This window comes from Ostrinia furnacalis, unplaced genomic scaffold (assembly GCF_004193835.3).
Source record: "Ostrinia furnacalis isolate ACB-3 unplaced genomic scaffold, ASM419383v2 OfSCF0526, whole genome shotgun sequence".
Classification (NCBI taxonomy): Eukaryota; Metazoa; Arthropoda; class Insecta; order Lepidoptera; family Crambidae; genus Ostrinia; species Ostrinia furnacalis.
Window position 1 is genome coordinate 496,231 of NW_021130765.1, and position 25,999 is coordinate 522,229.

The 25,999-nt window shown below is 39.4% G+C and overlaps 1 protein-coding gene across 1 annotated transcript in view; it reads left to right on the plus strand.

Annotated features, from left to right (window-relative positions):
- Nucleotides 1-292: 292 nt before the first annotated feature.
- w (eye pigment precursor family transporter white) overlaps nucleotides 293-25,999 on the plus strand; it is a 32,803-nt gene continuing 7,096 nt past the window's right edge. The window contains exons 1-10 of the mRNA XM_028322824.1: nucleotides 293-564; nucleotides 3,710-3,941; nucleotides 4,237-4,475; nucleotides 5,359-5,430; nucleotides 11,285-11,464; nucleotides 11,924-12,081; nucleotides 13,649-13,829; nucleotides 14,929-15,105; nucleotides 15,740-15,871; nucleotides 16,433-16,661. Coding sequence (XP_028178625.1) covers nucleotides 481-564; nucleotides 3,710-3,941; nucleotides 4,237-4,475; nucleotides 5,359-5,430; nucleotides 11,285-11,464; nucleotides 11,924-12,081; nucleotides 13,649-13,829; nucleotides 14,929-15,105; nucleotides 15,740-15,871; nucleotides 16,433-16,661 — 1,684 coding nt within the window. The 5' untranslated portion in view covers nucleotides 293-480. The remainder of the gene's footprint in view (nucleotides 565-3,709; nucleotides 3,942-4,236; nucleotides 4,476-5,358; nucleotides 5,431-11,284; nucleotides 11,465-11,923; nucleotides 12,082-13,648; nucleotides 13,830-14,928; nucleotides 15,106-15,739; nucleotides 15,872-16,432; nucleotides 16,662-25,999) is intronic.

The following is a 25,999-nucleotide window of genomic DNA, read 5'->3' on the forward strand; positions in this document are numbered from 1 at the left end:
CAAGAAAAGAAAACATGCAATTTCTCGGAATGCTGTCTAAATAAAAAAAATCAAAATAAATAAACCGACTGAAAAAATGAAATTTACCTATTTGGTTACTGTTTGAAAACTAAACAGTTCAAGATATTTTTAAATAGTGCACACAGTCAAAATAACGAAAGAGTTATCTCAGACGTTTCACGATTGTCATTTGTCTGTTGTGAAACGAAATTATTTACATGCAGAGTATGCACAATGATAGTAAAGAAAACTATTTGATAGTGTGGCAATGCTCGAAGCTCGCTCGTCCGCACTAGTGAGATCTCAGAAATGTACACTTTACGCGAACATTTGTGATTAGTCGATTTGTGTAGCGGGTACAGTCGGCGCGTTAGCTTGTCCCGTCGTAGTCGCCGCGCGCTGTCAAACTTGCCGCCAAAACCTGTGTTGTGTACTATGAAAGTGGTGTGTTAGTGATTTTGTGTACTTTTTGATTCCCAAATGACGGCTGGAACTGAGGAGCACGAGCCTCTGATATCGACGTCTGTGGACAACCAGACGGTCGCTTTCAATGCAACTCCGCAGGTAAGATGTTTGTTTACCCTTGTTTTAGTTATCAAAACTGTTTTTTTCCTTATTTACCCGTCTGCCACTGAATAATCTTTAGTATACTTACAAACAAGACTATTTGACTATTTACCAGTGTAGGAACACTTTTGAAATATACACTTTCCAGTCCATGTATTTAAATATTTACGTCAAATAAATGAATTACCTGTTACTGTTTTCTTATAAAAATATCCCTTAAGAATCTAGAACTATTGAAATTTTGTATTACTGCTGTAAATACAGATTTATGTACCTAAGTACCTATAAGCGCCATGTAATCTGTATTCTTTCAAGGTCCCAAACCATAGTGGAAGAATCTAATGGGTTTCGTAGACCTTAGCAACTGGTTTATTTGTGGAACGCAGTTGATATTTTTCTTTCGAAACCGTCTCATCTATTTATCGAGAATTTTGTAGTTATAGCTAAAGAAATAAGTTCTTAAATATGCAGCTAGTTAGAATTTCTTTAATTAAATATCATTTGTGAGATTTATGGTTGTTTCTAATGCTGAACGGATGCTGAAAGACGGAAATTTAACTTTTACGTAATAATAAAAAGTAATTTACAATATCTACTTGTATGTGCCAGATATCGCAACCATGTCAATAAATAGAAATACATTAATTTGCATGTTATTGTTATTAGAATATATCTATGCTTCTAGGATCTTCTAAAAACTTACGCGAAATTAAAGTTAAGGGGATATTAAATTAAATTTAACTTTTGTTACTAAAATCACAGATCCAAAACTTGATCTGTAAGAAAGTTTAGTGTATTTAATATATCAAAAACAATATAAAAGGGACCGCAGTCTTTAACCACAACAAACATTAAATGACTGATTCCATAGCAACAAAACAAAAAAGTTCTGCTACTAATAGCAGCGTCAATCAAGCCACTCCACTAGGCCAATGATAATTTCCCGTCTAAAACAGTGCCCGTGCTATAAAAAAGAAACTTGTTTCTAGTAACACTTCGGGTTTTTGTTCCATCTTCGGATTCCGTGGGCCGTCACGGAGACAAGACCTAGTGGACCGGTTTGACTTTGGACCAGTCCAAATTCTCGGGTTACCATTTGAGCGTTCAGATTGACATGTGAACTTAACTACGATGAAGGCTTGTAATCGTGGTGTAATCGATTTATTGTTGATGCAATGTTTAATGATCGGTAATTATGTCTCACTTTTAATTACCTACACCTTTGGTGAAAGGTACACTAAGTTTGGGAAGTCATGTGTATTTTTATAATCTTTTCTTAAAGGTTTTTTAAACCTTTGTCACCTGTCATCTGCTTTGCAATGGAGGGAAGTCGAACCTTAATTTCGAACTCCTCCTATGTTCTTCTGATTAATTTCGTTGCGGGTCCAATGACAGTTTAACTTTCCCCCGGGACAAACTTGACCTTCATTGGTTGGGTTTTTGTGGCGGTCAAGCTGTAGATCCTACCTAGGTACACAGGAGTTGCAGTGGTGGGAACGAGAGGTGGGAATAGTCCCGTAAGTCATGTGTATGATTTTATTGACTGACATTACAAAATTCCCCTTGTAAGATTTGACTGATGTCGATCAAAGGTCTACGGTTGGGCCCATTAATTGTCTCCAATTCATTCAATCGGTTATATCCTGCTATACCGCTAGGTACGCTTGCTGAGATGCAAAGTTCTTGAAGATTAGCTTTGTCAAGATGTCGGAGAATATAGGACTTGTGTATCGCGTCCTAATTGATGGAGTTTGGTCTTGCTTGAGTGATAACTTTGATGTTAATGGGCAAACGTTTTACTGTGGTTATGGTTAGCTTAGCACCTATTTTACGATGATATTAAAAACCCACTTAAATATCAATTACCGAAATTCAATACCGCTGGGATTATTAGTCTAATAGGCTCAAAACCGACACGGCCCGGAACTAATAGTTGAGGGGAGGTCTAAACTAACCAAAATTTGACACCCGTTTTCAAATCCTGTTATTCCTAGCGGCAAACTTAGCGCGGGCCCAGGCGCCTAGCTTCCGTATCACGTGTTGAGTTGTAACGCGATAGGAACTGGTGGAAACCGATAAAACGAGGGGTCTAATTCCTTCCGGCCATCACTCGGTTGGGGCTTCGGGGTTTATAACAATGTTGCGTCACTTTCATTGTTATTAATTTTATTTGTGCCTGTAGTTTTTAGACGAGTCCAACCAAGAAAGGATTCTAGGATACCTCTACTAACAAATTCATAATAACAACGCGCTTAATATTTTTCCAAGCAAAGAAACTTCAGACCGTTGAATAGAACAAAAGGGAATATCTAGCTACAGATCAAACAGTTGTATCACGTTGTAGATACTAACTGAAAATGAGGTTCAATAGAAGCAAAATAGCTATTTGCTCGTTATCTAGGTTGTATGGAGGAGATCGCTTCCTACCGCTACTGATAAAGACTGCCTAAATTGTACCATTCCAACATCTTTCTTTCTCTCCAATTAGAATTGTCACGTATTCTATCTTCAAATCTACAAAATTTACAGAAAGGGTTTTCACGACATATCTATTCGACATGCTTGGTATGTGTAACATCGTTGATTTCTCCAGTAAGCTGATCCGCGGCCGGCGTATCGTTTGCGTAACGTGCGCGGGAGTCGATGGCGCGTAAAATGCTCATAGAGACAGCTTTCGGTACTGAGGGGGACAATAACCGTATCATTTTGCACTGAATTAGGTCATTTACCTAAGTAAAAACTTCTTTCCTAATTCAAAGAACGGTTTACGATTTTCAGAATCTTTCTTTCAGTGATATATCCGATTAGGTTCATAGGCTTGTTTTCTTATTTCGGCCGTAGGTTGATATTCAACCGCAACTTAATTTGATATTAACTGTAGACGAATCTAGGGTGATACTTACATGCTTAGGAAGTCCTTGCTCTTGTCTTGAAGAGGCATTCCCATTGTTCGGGGAAGACAACCGTAGACAGCGACCTCCGTAGTATATGTAGTTCGCAACAGAAAATAGTTAAAAAATTAGCACCAACTAGTGTACCTACAGTAAAAGAATACAGCATTACAATTATATTATTCGTTTGTTTTCTTTCTTGTATGGTGTACAATAAAGTGTGTTCTCTCTATCTATCTTTTGCTTCCTAGGATGGTAACTCGCCAGTCGAGACACCCCGCACTAGCGGCGGTGAGGTCACTCTGTCCATACCAAACCGCAACTACGGCGCCATCGGGGGAGGCGTCGAAAAGGTCACCTACACCTGGGCTGACGTCAACGCCTTCGCCACCGAGAACAGGTCCAGGAGCAGAAGGTTCTGGAACATGTGGAGGAACTCGTCGGATCGCATGTTTCAGCAGAGGAAGCAGCTTCTTAGGAATGGTAAGAAACATTGAAGATTTCTTAGGATATCAATTCAATTCAATAAAACATTGGGTGTAAAGCATTTGATAGACTGTTTTGAATCTCTGTTGGCCACAGTAGGAACACCAGAGGCAAATAAAAGAATCAGAAAACAATACGCTTCATTGTTTGGGAAAAGATTACATACTTTTAAGATGTGTTCCTCGGAAACAATTTTCCCCTGCGTGTGGGGATCGAACGGCATACCCTTAGCAGCGACGCAATTATTTTCTTCCGATTTGAATTTTTTTAAATAGATAACTTTTCTTGTCAGTAAACGGCGCAGCATACCCTGGCGAGCTTCTGGCAATCATGGGCTCCTCAGGGGCCGGTAAGACTACCCTGCTCAACACCCTGACCTTCCGAACTCCCAGTGGAGTAGTGGCCAGTGGCACGCGAGCGCTTAACGGCCAGCCAGCCACCCCCGAGGCTTTGACAGCGCTGTCAGCGTACGTTCAGCAGCAGGATCTGTTCATTGGCACGTTGACTGTCAAGGAGCATCTGATCTTTCAGGTACGTATCGGCACCTTTGGTAGAAGTTGCCTGGTTTCCACCAAGGCGGAGAAATTTCGGGCGGATTAATTTTTCTATAGAATTTGACAGCGGCGGCGCGGAGCGCAGCTGGGCGCAGCGGAGAGGAGAAGTGTAAATAATGAAATCTGATTGGTTATTCAAAACACTTCTCCGCTCTGCCCCGCCTTTTTGGAAACCGGGCCTAAGACTAGAGCAACATTTTTTACCCCTCCCATCTTCTTCTTGTCGTGTCGAAAATAAACCTACATAGCGTCGGCCCAGCCACAAGAATGGCGTTGTCAGTATAGCCTTCATTAAATCTTCCTGCGTGCAGTTGTTTGGGCACGCATGGCACGACATCATGTGCTTCGTCAACTGGGGAACAAAACCACACCTGCACTCGCTAGTTTGAGCCATCCAAGAATCCCCACCTGAACTTAAGAACCCCTCCCATAGAAGTCAGATACTGTTCTTATTGATTTAGATTAGATAAATGACTGTCGAAACTGACCTATAAAAACATGAAATGTGTATAGCTGTAGAGCCAATTCATATCTCAACAATAGACAATATTGCTTTATCATGCTAATGACTTCACGCCAATGGCTATCATAACCATAACTACTCGTAACATTTGAATTGTGGGCGGTATGGTAGTAAAAATCCGACAAATGCCCATCGTCTGCTAATAAATATTCTAAACTTTAACATTTAACAACATGATTATTTTTTTGCTGTAATTAGTAACTGTCATAAATGAGCAATAAATAACGTAATATTTGTTTAATAATGGTAATTTTTGTCACTTTATGATTAAGATTATGGTAATCCTCGTAAATTATATGCGTAAATCATAAATTAAATTATTATTTTCAAAATTTAGGCGTTGGTGCGCATGGACCGGCATATACCCTACACACAGCGCATGCGTAGAGTTCAAGAAGTCATCACTGAGGTAAGTAACTAAATGATATTCAGTTTCCGTATTTTATAAACGTAATTTTACAAATACTACACAGCACTTAGTGAAACAATATCTACTACACAATTTTTTTTTTTTTTTTTTTTTTTTTTATTCTCTTTTTCACTACAATCTGTTGCCTTGCTGGAACATTGAGTAGTATGTTTGTTGGGATATGTCATGTCTTGCTCGGTATGTGGCCTGTGTCACATCCTACTTCACTTTATTGGGTTTTAAGTGTGTCCTGTGGAGTTTTTCGTTTCAGTCTACGATGTGTCTGGGTTTCGTCCATCAGAGGTCTCGCCAAGGGGTTGGGGTGGTTTGTGATCCGTTTTTTGTACGATTTTGTATGATGTACAATTTCCTGGCTGACTGTGTTGATTTGTAGGTCATGATGCAGCTGTTCATTTGTGACATACCAGGGAGCATTGGTTATCATTCTCAGCATTTTGTTCTGAAATCTCTGTACGATTTCGATGTTGGAATGTGAGGCTGTGCCCCATAGTTGGATACCATAGGTCCAGATAGGTTTTAGTATTGTCTTATACAGGAGAAGTTTATTATGCATTGACAATTGCGATCGGCGGCCTATTAGCCAGTAGAGTTTTCGTACTTGCAGTCCCAGCTGTTTACGCTTGGTAAAAATGTGTGTTCTCCACGTGAGCCGTTGGTCAAGATGTAAGCCCAGGTATCGTACGTTGTCTGTTTGGGGGATCTCGAGGTTGTTAAGTGTAACTCCCGGACAGATTCCCCTTTTCAAGGTGAAGGTGATGTTGACTGATTTGGTTTCATTCGCTTTGATTCTCCACATCTTTAGCCAGTTTGATATTTCATCTAGTCCAGTTTGTAGGATTCTTGATGCCTCTATTGGGTCTTGATGGGAAGCTAGGATAGCAGTGTCATCGGCGAATGTTCCAGTAGTTATGCAATCTGATGTCGGAAGATCTGAGGTGTAGATTAGGTAAAGTAGCGGCCCCAATACACTACCCTGTGGGACACCTGCGTTAATACTGCGAAGACCCGAGAGTGCTTCGCCATTTTGGACTAGAAAGTGTCTATCCTCTATGAAAGACTTCAGAATTTCGTATGCATGTTTGGGGAGTAAGGATTTTATTTTGAATAATAAACCTGCATGCCAAACTCGGTCAAATGCTTGAGATATGTCTAGAAAGACACTGGCGCAGTACTTTTTAGCTTCAAAGGTCTTGTCTATTTCATTTACTAGCCTGTGAACTTGATCAATAGTGGAGTGCTTGCGGCGAAACCCAAATTGGTGGTCAGGAATTAGTCCGTGCTGTTCTACCAGTGGTAATAACCGTAGTAATAATAACGACTCGTATATTTTAGACAGGATGGGCAGTAGGCTAATAGGCCGGTATGACTTGGGGTCCTCAGGTTGTTTCCCTGGTTTTAGTATCATTATTATTTGTGCAATTTTCCATTCTGGTGGGATAAATTGTAGTTTCGATACCGCGTTAAATATTGCTGTGAGTAATATTATTCCAGAATCAGGCATTTCCTGCAGGATTTTATTGGTGATCAGGTCATATCCAGGTGATTTCTTTGGGTTGGCTTTTTGTATTACTCTTCTGACCTCTTTCGCAGTGAACTTCATTGGTGTCTTTTCATCTAAGTCTTCTGCTTTAAGGTATTCCAGCACCATTTTCTCATGTTCTGGTGGGCCTTCATAGGGATGGGGTTGAAAGACGTTTGTTAAGTGTTCAGCAAATGTATTTGCCTTCTCCTGGTCACTACGAGCCCAGTTGCTGTCTGTTCTTCTCAGTGGTGAGGAAATAGTTATAGGCCGTTTAATGTTCTTTGTCGCTTTCCAGAGTGAGTAGTCAGTAGCAGCGGTGGAATCGAGGCTCTCCAGGTATGCCTGAAACCCTGCGTTTCTGTCTTGTTCAAGAATACGCTTTAGTTCTGCTATTTTGTAGTTTAAGAGTTTTTTTGTGTCAGGGCATCTGTTTTTCTGCCATAGCTTGCGAAGCGCTCTTTTCTCTCGAACTTTGTCAAGAATGTGTGAGGGTATGTGTTGCTCAACAAGCTTGTGTTGATTTATTGGGGTTGAATTCCATGCTGCACTCTGAATGCTCGTGGTGAAAAATTTTATGGCGTCTACAACATCACCTTTTGTTTGTAGTGCAATAGGTTCACAAAATATATCGTCTATTAGGACACGGAATAGGGGCCAGTTAGTCCTTTTGCTGTGCAATGTGCATCTTTTGGTAGTTTCTCTGAACTTTGCTCCTATTTNACCTATGCCCGTGTATTTTTGATCGGTGTCAAATCGGAGTTTTTGGTGCGGGGTACGCGGGTGTTGCTCGCGGCGTGAAGGTCAAACGCCCAAGGTCATTGAGGACTCTAATCGCCTTAAGTTAACTGCGCAGCTGGCAGCTGTGACGTCACATCAACGCTCTGGTACGGGCGGGAAGGACGCGGGGAGGTGTGTGAGGGTTTCGCATTCCAGCGAGAGGTGCGCAGTTAGCTCGATCGGGTTATAGTTCAAAAACTGTAATTTATTTTTATTTAATTTTTAAATTGCTCCTATTTCTACCAGAATAGGTGAGTGATCCGAAGATAAGTCCCAGCAACTATAACAGGAGATGCTGCTTTGTGGTATGCCTTTGAATATGCAGAAATCTATGATATCCGGTATTTTTTCCTTGTCAGAAGGCCAGTATGTGGGTTGACCTGTTGAAGTTACGTTCATAGTTCCTGCTTGTATGCATTTGAGTAGTTCGCGACCTCTTGGTAATGTTAGTCTGGATCCCCAGTAGGTATGTTTGGCGTTATAATCTCCAGCTGCTATGAAACGATTTCCAAGAGTATTGAAGTAATCATTGAACTGATCTGCCTTAATAGTGTGTCTAGGGGGGCAGTATAGGGCCGATATTGTGATATTACCAGTCCAATCACACACAACCACACTAGTAGCCTGAATGTAGTCCTTGCAGTATGCTTGGATTTGATGATGTCTGATGTTTGATTTAATGAGAATGGCTGAACCACCGTGTGCTTTGCCATCTGGATGCATGGTGTGATATAAAGTGTAGTTGGGGATTTTAAGAAAGCTCTTGATTGTAAAATGGGTTTCAGAGATCAACATAATGTCAACTTTATATGTGTTCAGGAAGATTTTTAACTCATTCGAGTGGTTTGACAGGCCGTTAGCATTCCATACACAGAGCTTTAGCGTATCGAATGCAACGGTAATCTTGACATGAGTTCAGTTATCATCTGAGTCATTTTTAACATTTGGTTCATGAGAGTCTGTATTGAGGTATTAAAGGTTTGTAGAATATCTGACATCTGTTTCTGTTCTGTACTTGGAGCGTTATCTTTGTTGGATTCTGTATAGTTACTTTTCACGGTTGCTGCGTATGATTTACCTGGGTCATTACTCTCTGCTTTGGTTTGACTATTTTTCATGACATATTCAGATCTTTTGAGTGTCTGATGTTTGGGTTGAGTAGGATATTTTATATTTTGAAGCTCTTTATATACAATGCAGCCCTTGTAGTTGGCAGGATGATTACCTTCGCAGAGTATGCATTTCACTTTATCTGAGCGTTCTTTTCTAGGACAGTCTGCTGTGTGATGAAGTCCAGCACACTTCACGCATCTAGATTGTCTGTGGCAAAATTTTTGTGTGTGTCCGTATTGTTGGCAGTTGGAGCATTGTGGAATTTCGCGTTTAGGCCTTGGTGGTTCGATTTTTATTCTACAATTAAGAAGTGATCTGATGCCGTAAATATCCTTGTTATTAGGACTCGGTTGCAAGTCTACAAAGAACATTGGAAGGGGTTTTTTCGTTTTGCTGTTTTTAATATTCCATATGTTATTGGGTATATGGTTTAGTTCTTCCAAGGCTTGTTTTATTTCATCAACGTCAGTTGAGTGATGAATATGTTTTAGTACAACTCTGAAGCTTCTCTCCTGTTTCGGTTGGTACGTATAAAACTCTGTATTTCTGCTTTTAAGTTCTTTATATATAGTTGAATATGTTTCTTTGGATTTTGACTGGATTTTAACTCTTTCACCTTGTAAGATTTTTATTTCGTAGTCTCCTTGAGCCACATTTTCCAGTAGTTTTGATAGTGGCTGGATATTACTGACCTTGTCAATAAAGAAAGGTGGAGGTTTTACTATTTGTTCTGTTGTATGTGCTTGGTCAGTGGTTTCAAGTTCAGCAAATCTATTTGATGTTGGTATAGGTGCAGGGGCTGCTAGCCAATAGTTAAGTTTGGTTTGTTTTTGACTTCTTTCCACTGTCTCAGGACTATTTCTGGGTCTTTTGGATCTCTTGCGATCGTTGATTTCTTGCCAGTTTTGTGTATCGTTTTTGTCACCTTGTTCAGTGCAGTGTATCTCAGTGGGTTGTGCATTGGTTGCAGGTAAATCTGATATTAGACATGTTCCACTGAAGGAGTTAGATCTTGGTCTGTTTGTGAACATTCCCCTATGAAAAATTTGCTGTGTGAGGTTAAGTTTTTGGTTATTTATCTTCGAAGTTGCAATGTTGTTAGAGCGAAATTTGCCCCCCCCAGAATCCGAAGGGCAGCCTGAACTATGTCCTAGAGAACAGGGTTCAGAGAGGGATTCTCCACAATCAGTGGTACCCTCCTGGGGTAGATTAGTTTTAGATTCCGCCATTTCATGAGTTTTAACTGATCCACAGCTTTGTCTTTTCTGTCGGGGTGAGATCCCCTAGGCCGTATCTTACGAGACTAAAGGCACGCCCATGCCTACTGGTTTTGGTTCGCGCTAGGTATTTGATTTCCCTAGTACCACCCATATCTGGGAGGCGTTCCCCTATCCACCACCTGGGGACGCGGCCGATGGGAGTCCAGCAACTCCACACGACTAATCTACACAATTTATCAAAGTAAATATGTATTGAGATCTACGCAAATTGACTGGTTTTAACTACATTCCATTTAACGTCGTTACTTTTTGATAAAATGGACGGGTTTTTTTCCTAACACCTTGGATTGTGACCACGATAGCGGTTTGTTAATGTGTTGATGATAATGAAGGGCTCCATTAAATGATTTCGATTTGTCAGCTTCCAAACGATGTTAGTGTTATGCAATACAAGGCAATCTTGTTGGCATCCGAGAAAAACAACGTGTGAAATAGTCTCATGTTTGTTGATGTGTAGTTTGTAGGGCTAAAAGTTAGCTTGTTTTGTAAGAGTAGCGCTGAAAAGACGTAATTCTGCAATTTCATTGAACACATAAAAATATAGGTAGTTTATTTTATTGGTATAATATGCCACTACGGTTTTCCATCTCTGAAACTCTTATATTTTTTGGCAAAGAATCATGTCCCATGAACTGTCTTGCAGGAGAGAGGAATAAATGGAGCGACAAATACAAAACTATCACAGAGACAAACTCGCACGTAGAAGACGGTCCGTGTTATGTAAATAGTGATGCGGCCTACTTTATACTTTGTAGAGTCACGTGGATTGAGCATTGGGAGATTTGGGAGATATTTTAGCCCCCTATCGTGTATGGCAGTGTTTTTCAACCTTTTTATGACACGACCCCCCTAGGATGAAAAAATATTTTGCGATCGTTCGCTTTTTTTTCATGCATTTTATAATGATACAAAGATGTTTAAGGGTCCGAATACGAAGTAGTTCTAGTTCCTACGACCTGTCGCGACCCCATTAAAGAGGCTTCACGACCCACAGGTTGAAAAACACTGGTGTATGGAAAAACATCTCTACTCCACAGGACATTTATAGGCATTTGCAAATATTTAAGTTGTATCGCACACAATCGTATTCCATAAAATATCCACCATGAACAATTTGTAAGGCATTATCTCCATTACACAGCTGGCCCTATCAAAATGCCAAAACACAGTAATCGGCATCCCAGGCCGCCTCAAGGGTATCTCTGGAGGTGAGATGAAGAGGCTCTCCTTCGCAAGCGAGGTCCTCACAGACCCTCCTCTCATGTTCTGCGACGAGCCAACCTCTGGACTGGACTCGTTTATGGCCCAAAATGTTATACAGGTTTGTATTCTTATTTACATAATTGTATGTATCTTAATGGCATTAAATCTTACATTCTTGTTCAATATTTAATGTTAGATAGAGATATTTAAAGAAACAAAAGGTCACGTTTTTTTTTCAATTGAATCTAAGAAACGCTTTTTAACTCAACATTTATGTGCATTTTTGAGAAGGAACAGGTTCAGGGAAGCCAATGTTGTAACTAACTAGATTGGTAGCAGCAATAGACAGTAACCGAAACAGAAAACTTGGAAGAAATGGAGGAAGCTACAATATTGTGAATACTTTCATTTCATAAAGTAAATGTTTTCACACTTCGGCGAATGTTTCCGCCGTTTATTTATTTAAACAAGAAGAACTAGAGTTTTTAACATTAAACTATGTTATACTATTAGTTTTTAAAATTACTATATTTCTACTGACCGACTACACGGATGACAAAACCTATGCCCTCTACAGGTACTCAAAGGCCTAGCCCAGAAGGGCAAGACGGTGGTGTGTACCATTCACCAGCCTTCCTCTGAGCTCTACGCCATGTTTGACAAGCTGCTCATCATGGCTGACGGCAGAGTAGCTTTCTTGGGCTCGCCAGACCAAGCTACTGAGTTCTTCAAAGAGTAAGTGATTGAATGTTCATCATTGTTATTAGGATTTTTGCATTTAACAAATGAGTCTCAAATGTGCACTTGTTTAAAGGTTTAGCTAGATTAATATTTTCTTATGAATTCACAGGAATAAGTGCAAACATTAATTATTTCTTGACTGTCGCAGAGAAATTCCTTTGTATCTCGAATACACCAAACACGAAGCTATTTCATTTCTTTTTCATAATCAAGATTATGAAAAAGAAATGAAATAGCTTCGTGTTTTGGATTTTTTTTTGTAATCGGTCTAGGTCTCAGATCATAGAAGGGAATAGATGTGAAACGGGGGCGTGGCGCGTGTCTCCGCGATATGCCCAGAAACGAACATCGGCCGCGTAGCTAGGTTAGTCGCGATTCAGTCGTACTAAGGAAATGTTCTCCGATATTTTGGATAATGCGTCGTTACGTGCAATAAAACAAGTGAAACGCAGAACTACAGGAACAATGGAGTCATTTACTACATGTAAGTATTGCAAATCCATTGGTATTTTGCTTATAAATAAAAAAAACTAAACATTTTTACGAACGAATTCAGTGCCGTAACAGTTACTGCGATATCGAAATCAGTGGTGATAAAAATTCGAACACACTTGTACATTGACGATTTAGTTAGCAACCACTTTATGTCATGCTCAACTACTGCGCAATGTATTTAATTTCTTCCGATATCCACTGTCGAGTGAAAATACACAGTACGGCCGCATGTGCCGGTCGTAACATAGTGCCGTGCTCGTGTTCTAATGCGGTTTCCTATTATCGATAAATAGAAGTAAATTATAATTTTATATTTTGTAATTTTAAATAAAAAAATGATTTGTTACTTGCGATTATAAGATTTTACAAAAAAAAAATAACAGTAGAAGTAATTAGTAACTGTCAACTATGTAATTACTATAAGAGCTAGTTGAAAGCCTAATATAGGCATTATTTTTGATAAACATTATGCGGTACTTAGATCGCCATAATTAAAAAGTAAATGCGTGATAGTAGTTAATAAAAACGTATAATAATAAAAAGGTTTTCATACATAAGCATTTTGTGAAATCAGTTTCGATCCTTGCCCCTAGCGATTTAAAGTATCGATATCTTGTCGACTCCATTTTATCTTTGTTCTCTCACTAGCGTTTTCAATGTGTGCGTCACGTCACGCGGCCATTGATTGGCCATAAGGCATGCCTTCTGGCCAATCACAGCACTTTTAAGCCGGTTGCACATGTTGTCGTAGACTCTCAGTCGCTTTGTTTTTACACAGTTGAATGTGTGTGTGGGAGCTGTGGTGGGGGAAATGTGGGGACACTGGTTCTCGTTGTAATTACGCGCGACTTCATATCTATTCTCTTTCTATGATCTGAGGTCTAGGTCCTCAATATATTGAAGAATTACACGCTATCCATATTTTTGATTCCATCTGCTGCTCTCGAAAATTACAAATTTCAGCTGCTAATCCGTGTATTGTAGGGACAAATAATTGCAAAAACACGAGATTTTAAGATACTCCTAAGCTTACGGAATTTTGCATCAAAAAATATGTTCTATTCAGGCTAGGAGCAGCCTGTCCAGCCAACTACAACCCCGCAGACCACTTCATCCAGCTATTAGCGGGAGTTCCAGGACGGGAGGAGGCTACTAAGCACACCATTGACACGGTGTGCACAGCATTCGCCAAGTCTGAAATTGGTTGTCGACTCGCTGCCGAGGCTGAGAATGCGCTGATGAGGGAGGTAGGCTTATGTTTTAATAACTTAAGGTAAACCACGTCATCTACGGTATTAAATTTTGGGGGTGTCAGGCACACCATTGAATACACACGTTCATTAGTAGCTTCACCATTCGGTATTAGCTTCGCCATGTCCGAAGACAGTTTCTATCACGCTGGCGAGGCTGAGAAAAAGTGACATGGTAGAGGCAGGCATTACGTCCACCGCCGTTGTACATCATAATATTACGTGCAATTGCATTAAAAATTAAATATAGCTAAAGGAATTATAGTTTCTACACAGCAAGCCTGTACGAATTCGAAGCCACGATAGCCAAACGGTGAAAAAGTCGGACTGACCGACTTGTTATCCAAGGAACGGCGGGTTCGAAGCCCGCCGCCGCTCAACTATTTTGGTGAGCTCACACGTGATACAAGCATAATTTAGCTTAGACGAGGGGCTAACGGGACTATTAGTAATTTGTGCAATGCAAATTACTAATATTAAAAAAATACATTATTGATTTGTACATCATGATTTGCCCTAGCGCAAACTAACTACCGGCTGGGCGGACGCGGCGTGGGCGGGCGCCGCCGCCCTGCGCGCGCGCCGTTCGCCCTACAAGGCGTCGTGGTGCGCTCAGTTCAGGGCGGTTCTGTGGCGATCCTGGCTCTCAGTTACTAAAGAGCCAATATATTTCTAATTTAACTCATAAGCTATTATTCAAACGTTTTAGTAAACGCTGCTTTTGTTTTATAAAGCGCAAACTAACGACCAGCTGGGCGGGTGGTGTCGTGGTGCGCTCAGTTTAGGGCGGTCCTGGGACGCTCTTGACTCTCAGTCATTAAAGACCGTTACACTGTATATTACTGATTAAACTTATGAGCCGTTATTCAAACATTTTAGTAAACGCCGCTTTTGTTTTATAAAGCGCAAACTAACTACCGGCTGGGCGGACGCGGCGTGGGCACGCCCTTCAAAGCGTTGTGGTGCGCTCAGTTTAGGGCGGTCCTGCGACGCCCTTCACTCTCAGTCATTAAAGACCGTTCCACTGTATATTACTGATTAAACTTATGAGACGTTATTTAAACGTTTTAGTAAACGCTGCTCTTGTTTTATAAAGCGCAAACTAACGACGGGCTGGGCGGACGCGGCGTGGGCGGGCGCCGCCGCCCTGCGCGCGCGCCGCTCGCCCTACAAGGCGTCGTGGTGCGCTCAATTCAGAGCGGTTCTGTGGAGGTCATGGCTCTCAGTCACCAAGGAGCCCATGCTGATCAAAGTGCGCTTCTTGCAGACTATTGTGAGTATTCTTTGCTTTGTGTAGTGTTTATTTTGTTCATGATAAGCTTTTCCGTTCTATTAAACCGCCAATTACCTACTGACAAACAATGTAACCCGGCAGACAGTGGTGACTGAGTTTGTTGCGGCGCTTCTTCTCAGCACTTGCCAAATGTTTGTCTCGAAGCGCTGGTAGGGCAAAAAAAGAATGAGACATGTATAGGCTCCTTAAGAGCATTTGACGATTTGTAAGTACTAATTTAATTAGTCTAAACAAATAAAGATAATTTTGATCTGATTTAACCACTTTGATAAAAAAAAACATTGCAGCCGGGTGATTCCGATAAAGTAGAATGGGATCATAATATTATCATACCCAATCTTTCCAATTAGGTACATATCATAAAGGGTGAGTAAGGGATCATATACGAACCTCCCTAACTCATCTGGCTGGCGCGATAGCTTGGGGAATATAGGCCAAATACTTTATTCGCTTTTGTAATTTTTTTATTCACAAATCATCATTTTCTAGAATGTAAAAACCACAACTTCTGCACTAGGCTTGCAGGTCTGTGTCGCAGAAGTTGTGTTGAGTGAGCATTTTAAAGAGATGATGATGATGATGATGACTGATAGTTCAACTTTGACCTGATTAGATGGTGTCAATCCTGATCGGCGTGATCTACTTCGGGCAGCACCTGGACCAGGACGGCGTCATGAACATCAACGGCGCCATCTTCATGTTCCTCACCAACATGACCTTCCAGAACATATTCGCCGTCATCAACGTAAGTGATGAGAAAATTTCGAAATGTGATTAAAAATATAATTTATCCTCACGATCCGGGCACCTAACTTCGTGCGACACGCTATCGCACGTATCTTCACCTTAAAGGTCGGCAACGCACCTGTAACGCCCCTGGGTCTGCGGGTGTCTATGAGCGACGGTAATCACTTACCATCAGGTGATCCATCTGCTCGTTTGCCTCCTGTCACATAAAAAAAATCACTCTGAATCGTCCGGTGAATCGTCCGATGTGGACCCGCCTTTTGAGCATTGGGTAACTGAGAAATAATACCATCCTTGGATATTTAACACAGGCCATCTAATTCTTAATTAAGATTATTATTGATTTATGTTGACTAAAAAAATAGTCAAAATACTATGTTAATTACATTTTCTACATTATTTGCTACGAGAAAATCTCGTAGCAAGGTCGTAGTCGTAGTAGAGTACGCTGAAATAATTTGCACAGTGATCGTTACAAATTGATACTCTTTGTATTATTTAACTAATAAGTGTCACTGACATCATTTGAACAGAATTTTATTTAGATTTTACTGAACAGGTCTTCTGCTCCGAACTGCCAATCTTCATCCGAGAACACCATTCAGGGATGTACCGAGCCGACGTGTATTTCTTATCAAAAACCTTGGCAGAAGCGCCTGTATTCGCCACCATACCTCTGGTGTTCACGACCATAGCCTATTACATGATTGGCTTGAACCCTGCGCCGGAGCGGTTCTTCATTGCTTCAGGATTAGCGGCCTTGATCACCAATGTTGCTACGTCATTTGGTAAGTCGTTTATTTATTATTATTAACTATAACAGGTCTCCTAATGCAGATGCAGAACTAGTTTTTTTTTTGTTTTTGGTCAATGATGACGTTATATCAAGTTTATGAAGATGTCTTATCATTTGTATTTGTTTTATTTACAAATAATGAGATGTATGACATCGTATTCAAGTACACGACATGAGATATCCAGTTTAGTCATCATGAGACATTTTTTTTGTTTGCAAAACCGCACCTAATTGTTTCAATTTAAGTTGCCTCAGTGTTTAGATTGATGTGCCATCCCCTATGCATGATCTGAATAGGCGTTTCATCGACGACTTTACCTTGATGATATCCTATTGTAATGCATTATAGGCCCCTTCTTCAATATTGTGTAACCAGTAACGCGCATGCCCTTCACACTTAAATATGATTGGGCGGCACTCGCTACCAATCCTAACGCTTGCTTATTAGCTATTCTGAGAATATTGAAGACGTTCCAATCCAATTAGTTTAAATACTTTGTCATTAAGTCGATTAGTTCGATACATACGAAATTATGTTGAAATGAAGGAAGTACTGTAGTAGCAGAGTCCTTTGACCTTAGGAAATATAGGTTGAAAAAGATTTTATTGTAGTGTTAAATTTTATGCACATGAGTGTTAAAAATATTTATCTTTCTTGGGTTCAACTAATCTTATAAGCCTTGTTAGGCTAAGCCGCTAAGCTGTAAAATCTACACTGATGAGAATTGACTCCATTAATTTTTTATTTAAAACTGAATGGCTACGTAGAGACACTCGGAGACAAAAATTGACAGAGTAATATTATAGCTCAGTAATGAAGTGGCCTGTGCTAAAAAAATCGAACACTACATATATGATTAAAAAGCGCTTCATGCTTTCTTTTGTTTCCGAACAACTTCTGAAAATAACCGTTTTAGGCGTCATTCACATAGATCCATGGTTCCGGAAGATGACTAAAAAGCGCTTCATGCTTTCTTTTGTTTTCTGATGAACAACTACTGAAAATAACCGTTTAAAGCGTCATCCACATAGATCCATGGTTCCGGAAGAATCGTTACGTTAGCCGAGCGATCAATGGCTACTGTTGTAACCGGACACCCGTCGATAATATCCAATTAATTACTCTTGACACGCTCTAATTGAAGCAATACATCAATCATATTCCCATCATACGTGTCTGTAATATTTAAGATTAGATATGTAACAACAGCGTGGGAATTCTAAGACAGATTATGGTCCACTAGCTTTCCGCCCGCGGCTTCACCCGCGTGGAATTTTGTCTGTCACAGAAAAACTTTATCGCGCGCGTCCCTGTTTCAAAAACCGGGATAAAAACTATCCTATGTTCTTTCCCGGGACTCAAACTATCTCTATGCCAAATTTCATCAAAATCGGTTGCGAGGTTTAAGCGGGAAAGCGTAACAGACAGACAGACAGACAGAGTTACTTTCGCATTTATAATATTAGTTGGGATTACAAAATGACACTCAGGTATTAATTTACATGATGTGACTCAGAGACAGCAGTCTGTGACTGTGATAAATATAAACCTGTACATAGGTTCATTAGAAGGTGTGTGCTCGAGTTATGATCAGTTTTCAAATTATATAGCAATTCACGGAGGCGAGTGAGCTTTACATGTGTGGCTCGCTACTGTTCGTTTTTCAAAAGTTTTGATAGACATTATGCTATCGTTTGATAGACAGTATGCTGTGCATGTGCACATACACATACAAGTAGGTAATGCTCACTCGCCTTCGTGAGTTGCAAGAACTATTATACAGGGTGGCCAGGGAGTTGACGTTGAAAGCTAAAATGTAGATTCCTTACATCAAGGTGTATCTAAATCACCCCCATGTATGTTCTACGATTTTGCTTAGTTTAGGAGATAATTTTTAGCTTTCTCTCCCTGGCCACCCTGTATTATGTATGTTTATTCCTCCCAATAAAAATAACACAGGAATGTTTTATATTTTTTACTGAAACCTTAATCCGGTCATTAACATGGTAGAGTCACACAGTATTTTTTACTTTGACACTCGACTGAGTACACCTGTCAACCTGTGACCACAGTAGGCGTGACCAGTCCAAACGTGATACGAAAAAAAACTCATTTACTTAAGAATGTAATGGTTTTCTGTGTTTGCTTAATTTAATGCCCTTTAAATATCGTTTAGCAATGTGATATAAGTATTTCGGTTAATATTATTATTAGATATAGTGGAATTCCTAAATAGTTTGCTTTCTAACGCATTGACGTCACTGGCCCTTATTAATAAAAACTTGAATGGTGACAGCAATTAATATAGATACACCAACCGGTTCGACGAGCGAGTTTTAAGATTTTAGAGTCAAAGAATGTTAATTTGCATATTATTTGTATATGCCGGCAACACGCGAATAAAATATATATTTAGTTCAGAGAATAAAGCAATAACGATCTATTAAATTTATATAAATACTTATTAATAATTATATAAATTCATGTGATTGTATTGGTTGAAACCTGGATAAAAACAGAAGCAGAAGGACAGAGTATACAACTTCCAAATTATGCACATTATTATAATTACCGAAGTGGAATGAGGGGAGGTGGAGTTTCGATATTTGTGCACAAGAACTTAAAACACAATTACATCCACGATCTTTGTGAAGACGACAATCATTTTCTATGGGTACACTTGGATAAATTTTCTGTGGACATAGGCGCCGTATACAAACCAGAGAGAACCAATAACCCTAAATTTCTCGAAACGTACTCCGAGCAATTATTACAACGAAAAAGAGCACTGGTGTTTGGAGACGTTAACTACAATCTACTTAAAAGAAATCGACCGTCTACAGCCTATAAGCAGATGTTAAAAGAGACTGGATTCTTGATATTAAACAAAGTAGATTCCGAGTATTGCACACGTGAGTCTGAAAGCTCGAAAACAATACTTGATCATGTCTGCTCTAATATAAAGAATAACACTTTTCACTTAGCCATTGTGGAATCAGTAATATCAGACCATAAACAGATTTACTTAGAGATTCACCAACTTCAACCAGAAAAGAATTTGAAAATTGAATATCAAAGTATCAACTATAATAAACTACCCGGAGAACTGAACACGATGAAGCTCGGTGACTGCAATGGTGATTATGATAAGCTGGAAAAAATGCTACTTGAAGCCATTACCAAATGCAAGATAACAAAAACTAAGGTACTCAACCCTCTTAATAAAGACTGGATAAANCAGGCCGCTACCAACCGTGCGATGTGGAAATCATTGGTGGAGGCCTATGTTCAGCAGTGGACGTCCTGTGGCTGAAAAGATGACGATGATAAGACTAGAGTACCTACCTACTATATCGTTAATTAGTTATTTGACCAAAATTTTGCTATTGAAAATAGGGCCTTTATAATGAAGTACGGACCTTATTCTGCGAGAGATGACACACTCAAAGACGCCAATGTGAATCTACACATTGGTTGGTTTCATTCAAATCAAACCTTGAAAAAGCTTTAAAAATAAAATTTAATTATGAGCCCAATCATCCACTTCTTATGAGATCCTAATAATAGAAACGATAGTGACTGCAAAAAGAAGACCTTTGGTCGATAAATATTAACAGAATAAACCACATTATTGGCGAATCATGTTTTGGAGCGTAGAAAATCGTGACCAAGTATATTTTTTGCCCATAAGAGAGCCTTTGTTGCCACTACCACAGCCACTACTGATAAATGGTTTAGGCCAGTTACCTGTAAGATAACCTTGATGATAAAATCATTAAAAATAATAAAAACTAATTACTAGGCAATAAAAAAACAAAAAAAAGGAATTTTATTTCAAATCTATTTAGGTCAAATCAAATCACATGTGAGATTTTACTTTCCTTTGAAAACAACAATTTCAATTAATCTAGAAAATTAAACCCAGGAAATGCGTGTCCATTTCTAACTGCCACAGAAACGCCAACAAAGTCAAAACTCTCTGCCCGCGGTAGCGGCAGTTGGCCATAACCATAACCAATAACTGCGCGGGCGCACGCGAGACGAGATTGATAACGCAATGTTTACAAACACATGCGTGACGTAATGCCACTTCATCTGTGTGGGCGAGGTGCCAATGTGCTGGAAGTAGGGCGTTATGGTCATTGGAATATAGCAATACAAGCGGCCGCCCGCTACTTCGTACGTGTGGACTGTGGATCCCGTTTTACACCCTTATGGGTTGAAGTTGGCAAAATCCCGTTGTCTTAGTCTTAGTGAGAATCTACTAGCACTTACAGTTTCTGAGATTTCGTGATGAATGAGTCAGTGACCTTTGGCTTTCATAAATATTATATAAAAACAATACTTGATCATGTCTGCTCTAATATAAAGAATAACACTTTCCACTTAGCCATTGTGGAATCAGTAATATCAGACCATAAACAGATTTACTTAGAGATTCACCAACTTCAACCAGAAAAGAATTTGAAAATTGAATATCAAAGTATCAACTATAATAAACTACCCGGAGAACTGAACACGATGAAGCTCGGTGACTGCAATGGTGATTATGATAAGCTGGAAAAAATGCTACTTGAAGCCATTACCAAATGCAAGATAACAAAAACTAAGGTACTCAACCCTCTAAATAAAGACTGGATAAATAAAGATGTCATAAAAGCAATAAGCACAAGAGAAAAACTAGGATACAATCACATTAGAAGACCGAATGATGAAATAGCTAAAGAAGAATACCTTGCAGAGAAGAGAAGAGTGCGAAGATACATACAGAAGACAAAATCTAACTATTACCTGAAACTATTTGAACACTGTGTAAACAAACCGCTTAAAATGTGGCAACTTATTAACAACCTAAACAATAGGAAAGTTAAAGCCCACGCTGCCCCTGCTAAACTTGTAACCTGTTCAGGTGAGATTACCGAAGTTGCAGATATATGTAACCATTTTAATTCGTTTTTTGCTAGCATAGGTTCTACATTGGCTAATCAGATACCTACTTTAAATAATATACCAGTGTATCATAGGCAGAATTCCCAATGTGAGTTTTCCATTTTTGACCCCGTTGCATCTGACAAAATCGGAAAAATAATTGATAATTTAAATCCAAATACCAGCAGCGGTTTAGACGGCATAACATGTAAAGTTGTTAAGAGTATTAAGCCATGTATCTTAGTTGAATTAACGAAATGTATTAACCAGTGCCTAGTGAGAGGTTGTTTCCCTGATTCACTGAAAATAGCCAAGGTTAGTCCAATTTTTAAGTCGGGTAATAGAACTGATGCAGGCAACTACAGGCCCATATCTGTATTGCCTGTTATATCTAAAGTGTTTGAGAAGGTTATTTATACACAACTGGAAAGATACCTAAATTCCATTAATTTTCTCTTTAGTAAGCAATACGGTTTTCGTCCAAAATCCAATACCCTGTCCGCATGTATAGATCTTACAACTAGAATTAAAACGGAAATCGACCACAAAAAGATTGCCCTTGGTATATTCATCGATCTTAAGAAGGCGTTCGATACGATAAGTCACAAATTACTTCTACAAAAATTGGAATCGATCGGCGTTAAGGGAATGGTACATAAAATGCTCCAGTCCTATCTCACAAATAGATACCAGATTGTTAGGATCGATAATATGCAGAGTTCAGCAGAATCAATCATATATGGTGTTCCGCAGGGATCTATTCTGGGGCCACTATTGTTCCTTATTTATGTAAACGGTATTGGCGATCTGGGTCTATGCGGTGATGTTTCTCTGTATGCCGATGACACTTGTTTGTTTTACTTTGGAGATGATATTGTTTCTACGGCGCAAGTAGCACAAAAAGACTTAGACGCTTTGTTTGGTTGGTTTCAGTGTAACTTATTAACTCTAAATATAGCCAAGACCAATTACATAATATTTAGCGCCAAAAATAAGCAAATCTCCCATTTTGATCCGTTAACCATCAACAACGAACCATTAAACCAAGTAAAATCTGAGAAATATCTGGGTCTTACGCTTGACAACCGCCTCACCTGGAAACCTCACATCGAAAAGACTCGTTCTAAATTAACATCCCTTATGTCTATTCTCCGTGGCAACGTTCGCTGCTTCCCCATGTCTGTTCGGTACACTATATACAACTCCTTAGTGAAACCCCACCTGGATTATTTGATCGAAGTTTACGGTAGCGCTCCCAAAACGAACTTGAAAAAACTACAAACATCGCAAAACAAAATTATAAAACTACTGTTCCAATTTCCCTACTTAACACCGACAACAGAAGTCTATAGAAAAACCGGCTTAATGTCAATAGCTCAAATGTATAAATTTAATACATGTTTACTTGTACATAAAATATTAAGAAAAACTATTCACACNCATAGCAACTGTGATAGCAACTGTTGAGCGTTACGTAATGGAAGCCAAGCAGGTTGCTGGTTTTGTAGTTGCAGTGTGGGTAGGTTAAGAATAAAACTACACTTCAATTTGAAAAAATATAGCATTTGAGCGGTTTGTTATTATTTTATTTTATTTTAACTTCATTATTTTCTGTACCTAGTTTCATTTAATACATAAATGAAACGAGCTTGTCTGTTGCGTGCACTTGCTGCTTATTTATTATAAAGTGTATTCTGTATTTTTCTTATAAGTGAATATAATTGTATTCTTTTAGAAAAATAAATATCTAAAACCATAAAACCATAAGATACCATTCTCATATTAATACATCATCATCATCTCAGCCATAGGACGTCCACTGCTGAACATAGACCTCCCCCAATGCAAATTTCCATGTTGCCCGGTTGGTAGCGGCCTGCGTCAAGCGCCTTCCTGCTACCTTCCACTAAAATAATTTCCAATTCTCCATGTATATTTTGAGTCCTGGTTCTATTCTACTACATCTGACACATTTTTTTGCACTTATCTTTTTTTTATGCAGAACAAAAGCACCGACACGACAACCCTAACCAACTTATGGGACAAGTGACCAAGCTTGATGTCAAGCCAAGCCTATGATGTGGATTTAGCCAGACAAACATCAAGACCTAATCACCCAGGACTAATTCATTAAGGTACGTAAATAAAACGCCCTTGCTTCGGATCAGTGACTGTTAAATTATGCAATTTGTTTAAAAACGAACTAGCTTACCAACTTTCTCGTGATAATAATAGAACAACAATAAAACATGCAAAATACTGATTGGAGAGATACGTTGGAAAATATAGCCATTTAGAAAATACTTATAAGTGGAGAAAAAGCCACCATAGTTTGTGACACGCTAGGTTACGTGCTAAGAAATGTAATGTAGTGTTTTCTTTCTGCTCTAAAATTGCTTTGTTACCAAGACTTTAATTACTAGTCTACATTCTTTAAGATTGAGGTGTTTCTTTACGAGATCGAATCAGAAATGAGGAGATCCGTAAACGAACTAAAGTCGCTGACATAGCCCAACGGATTAGCAACCTGAAGTGGCAATGGACAGGGCATATAGTACGCAGAACTGACGGCTGATGTGGCAGCAAGGTTCTGGAGTGGAGGCCACGTACCGGAAAGCGCAGCGTAGGACATCCCCACAAGGTGGACCAACCGGCCATTGTGGAAATCATTGGGGGAGGCCTATGTTCAGCAGTGGACGTCCTATGGATGAAATGATGATGATGAAGTCTAGATTCTTTATTTGATAGAGTAATTTTAATCCGTCCCATACTTTTAGCGTGAGCGAGTAACAAACGTCTTAAATCGATCCAAACATTCGGGTTCAGAATACATTCTTATTAATATAGTCTCAGGTAGTCGAACCAAGGGCAAGGTTAGGAAATAAATACAGCCCTAATACCGTGATTCAAGGTATTTTATTACCTTCGACAAAAGTTGGCTTATTCTGATAATTTGAGATTTTCTGCCGATAAGAAGTCACGAAGTCACGGATACGCACATAAAGGTGCTCCCTCACTTAGAGCATTTGCATGTAATGTAACGTTACAGAGTCAAGCATCTGAATTTGAGGAACCTGAAATGGCATTAAGTTTTAGGCAAATGCTCGTTAAGTCAGGCAGTTCGTTCTTTCGTTCCAGTCAAATCACGTCGACGGCTGGACAAAGGTCTCCCCCAAGGATTTCCAGTCCTGCGCTACCCGCATTCAGGTATTTCCCGTGACTCTCACCAGACCGTCAGCTCACCTAGTGGGAGGCTCACACTACGTCTTCCGGTCCATGGTCGCCACTCGATAACTTTTCTGTCCCAACCCCAACGGCCATCAGTTGTACGAGCTAATGTGCTCCGCCTACTGTCTTTGGCAATTTTGCTGGCTATGTCGGTTTTCCTGCGGCTCTTTGGGAGGCAGTATTGTAATATGATTAAAACCAAATCTAGAATTTTACATTACAGACGAATGCTCCAGATGAGGAAGCACCTTAAAACAACAGTTAGGGGTTAGATTACGTCGTTACGAGTACCGAAGCGTGCACGATAATGATCGACGACGATTGAGGTTAACGTAGCGTAATTCGTGTCATTTCAATGTGACGTTTGTAACTTTGTAGATCGTGTCAATAATAGGCGGAACTTTCTTATGCGAGTTTGAATTGGCGTAAAACAATTTTACTGTTAGACAGGAAATTATGTAAGCAAATGTAATATGGCAGATATCAGAGAAATTGAATGTTTCATGTCTGCAATGGTGCTAAAATAGGAGCAATTTTTTCTATCCATATTCCATTTTAAAGAAACTAAAATATGAAAGTAATGAACACTTAAACTTATTTAAAATTAAAAATGGGAAAAAATAATTATAGGTAGGTGTTTAATGCCAAATTAAATAATTACACTGCATAGAAAGATGCAGGAGCAGTGGGTCTCTACTAGTAGTCACCAGTAAAGATTTCCCCTAATGACTTTAACTTGATAGGTATTACAACTTAGATTCATTTCATCTACTGAGGTAATTTGACATTCGGTTCGTAGGCTTATGTCATAAATATCGTGTGAGTCCAGAATAGCCCTCCGAAACTAAGTCTTGATTGTCACGCAAGGCAGTCACGAATCGAAACTTGCCCCATTCTTGGCAATGAAAATCGAAAATGTACGCAATGTTAACGATTGTTACTGTTTTATGTAATACCTATAACATATGAGCGAATTATGTAACGGTTGGTTTGCTTTTCTTTAGTTATTTATAGAATTTTATTAGGTAACTCGGTATGAAAGTAGGAACAGTCCACAGCACATCACACTTATCATTGTGATAGGAAAATCGCCCCTATTAAAACTTCATAAAATGCTATAGCATTTCGCTTGATATGCCGTCGTCTGTAACAAGGTACCTACATCCAGCACT